Source organism: Otolemur garnettii, unplaced genomic scaffold (assembly GCF_000181295.1).
Source record: "Otolemur garnettii isolate 467f Iridium unplaced genomic scaffold, OtoGar3 scaffold00142, whole genome shotgun sequence".
Classification (NCBI taxonomy): domain Eukaryota; kingdom Metazoa; phylum Chordata; class Mammalia; order Primates; family Galagidae; genus Otolemur; species Otolemur garnettii.
In genome coordinates this window covers 3191065-3193061 of record NW_003852537.1, presented here as the reverse complement: position 1 = coordinate 3193061, position 1997 = coordinate 3191065, and the positions used below count along the sequence as shown (strand labels likewise).

Here is a 1997-nt window from a genome sequence, read left to right as displayed (position 1 = left end):
AAAAAAAAAAAACACTGGGTACACATTTATCATTTGCTCATTGATTAAAGTTTCTTCATACTTTTTCTTATGTCTATATCTTGGTTATCTTTTCAAAGGAAGGAAGCCAGTCTATTCAGACTTGCTTGCCTGTTTGCTTACATATTTACTTTTTTACTTATTTTTACTATTGTACACACCATTGCTACCAAAACTGTTTCTCTTCTGCATCTTTGTGCTGGTCTTCCAGCTTCTAGAATTCAACTCAAGAAAGCCTTCCTTGATTAATCCATCTCAACATAGCTACTCTTTTGTTTTTTATTTCTTTAAGCTTAAATAACATGTTTCATTGTTTAGAATACACTTTTTGTTATGAGATAAACAAGGTTTATCATTAATTTTATATTTTTTTCTTTTAATTTTTAGAATCTGATGTTCCAGCAGAACTCCAGGTATTAAAAGAACCCCTACAACAGCCAACTTTCCCTTTTGCAGTTGCAAACCAACTATTGCTTGTTTCTTTGCTGGAGCACTTGAGCCATGTGCATGAACCAAACCCACTTCGTTCAAGACAGGTGTTTAAATGTAAGTAATAATCAATTTGCAAAATAAAGCTTGTAATAAGATTGTTTACTGCTGTTGGCCTGAGACACAGTTGATGTGTAAAAACAGGATGGGACCCAGGCATGGAGGGTTAAGCTTGTGATCCTTGCTACTTGGGAGGCCATGGTGGGAGGATCATTTGAGCTCAGAAGTTGAAGGCCAGCCTAAGCAATGCAGTGACACTCTGACTCTAAAAAAAAATTTTTTTTGAAATTAGCCAGGCATGATGATGCATGCCTATAGCCCTAGCTATTCAGGAAGCTGACTCATGAGAATCCCTGAGCCCCAAAATTTGGGGCTGTAGTGAACTGTAATTGGGCCACTGAACTCTAGCCTGGGCAACAAAGTGAGACCTTGAAAAATTAAAAAGTTAAAAAATAAAAATTGGGTGTGAAGTAAGAATAAATAATTTACATTCTTTCAATTTATTTTACATTTTCCTTTCGGTAATTTCTTATGGATATCATCCCTGGGGCCCCCCCAAATTGTGTGTAATTTAATAAATAAAAGATTAAAAAGGGAATGGGTGGTACCTGTGGCTCAAAGGAGTAGGGCGCCAGCTCCATATGCTGGAGGTGGCGGGTTCAAACCCAGCCCTGGCCAAAAACTGCAAAAAAAAAAAAAAAAAAAGATTAAAAAGGGAAAATCACATGTGCTCATTCAGAACCAGTTCTTGGCCTAAAATCAGCTGCATTTTGTAGTCGAAATTGTAAAAATGTTTATTTTTTTTGCAGACAAGGTCTTGGTCCATTGCCCAGGTGTTAGAGTAGTGGCATGATCATAGCTCCCTGCAATGTTAAACTCCTGGACTCAAGCAGTCCTCTTGCCTCAGCTTTGCAAGTAGCTGGGATTCTAGGTACGTGCCACCACACTGGGCTAATTCTATTTTTTGTAAAGATAGGGTCTCACTATGTTGCTCGGGCTAGTCTGGAACTTCTGACCTTAAATGATCCTCCTGCCTTGGCCTGCCAAAGTGCTAGTATTATAGGCAAGAACCACTGTGCCTAGCCAAAAATGTTAAGTTGTATTCCTGCTATAGGACACTTAAGGAAAAACATGAGCACAGAAGAATTATAGCTTTTACTGTTTCTTGTTTAGCTTATTGACTGAGACCATGAGGCCTGTGTAATGGCTCCAACCACAGATTCTGAGATTCTTTTCTCTCAAAAAAGTCTTTTTAGGCTGTGCCCAGTGGTTTACACTTATAATCCTATGTCTCTGGGTAGCCAAGGAGGGAAGATTCCTTGAGGTCAGGAGTTCAAGACCAGCCTGAGCAAAGCAAGATCCTGTCTCTACTAAAATCAGAAAAACTAGCCAGGGATGGTGGTGCGTTCCTGTAGTCCTCATCTACTTGGGAAGCAGATTCAGGAGGATCATTTGATTCTAGGAGTTTGATATTGCTGTGAGCTAGGCTG

The 1997-nt window shown here is 39.1% G+C and overlaps 1 protein-coding gene across 2 annotated transcripts in view; it reads left to right on the top strand.

The window, feature by feature from the left end:
- EIF2AK1 (eukaryotic translation initiation factor 2 alpha kinase 1) overlaps nucleotides 1–1997 on the top strand; it is a 45302-nt gene that overhangs the window by 9117 nt on the left and 34188 nt on the right. For both annotated transcript variants that reach the window (XM_023518631.1, XM_003798928.3), the window contains exon 2: nucleotides 406–564. In XM_023518631.1, coding sequence (XP_023374399.1) covers nucleotides 406–564 — 159 coding nt within the window. The remainder of the gene's footprint in view (nucleotides 1–405; nucleotides 565–1997) is intronic.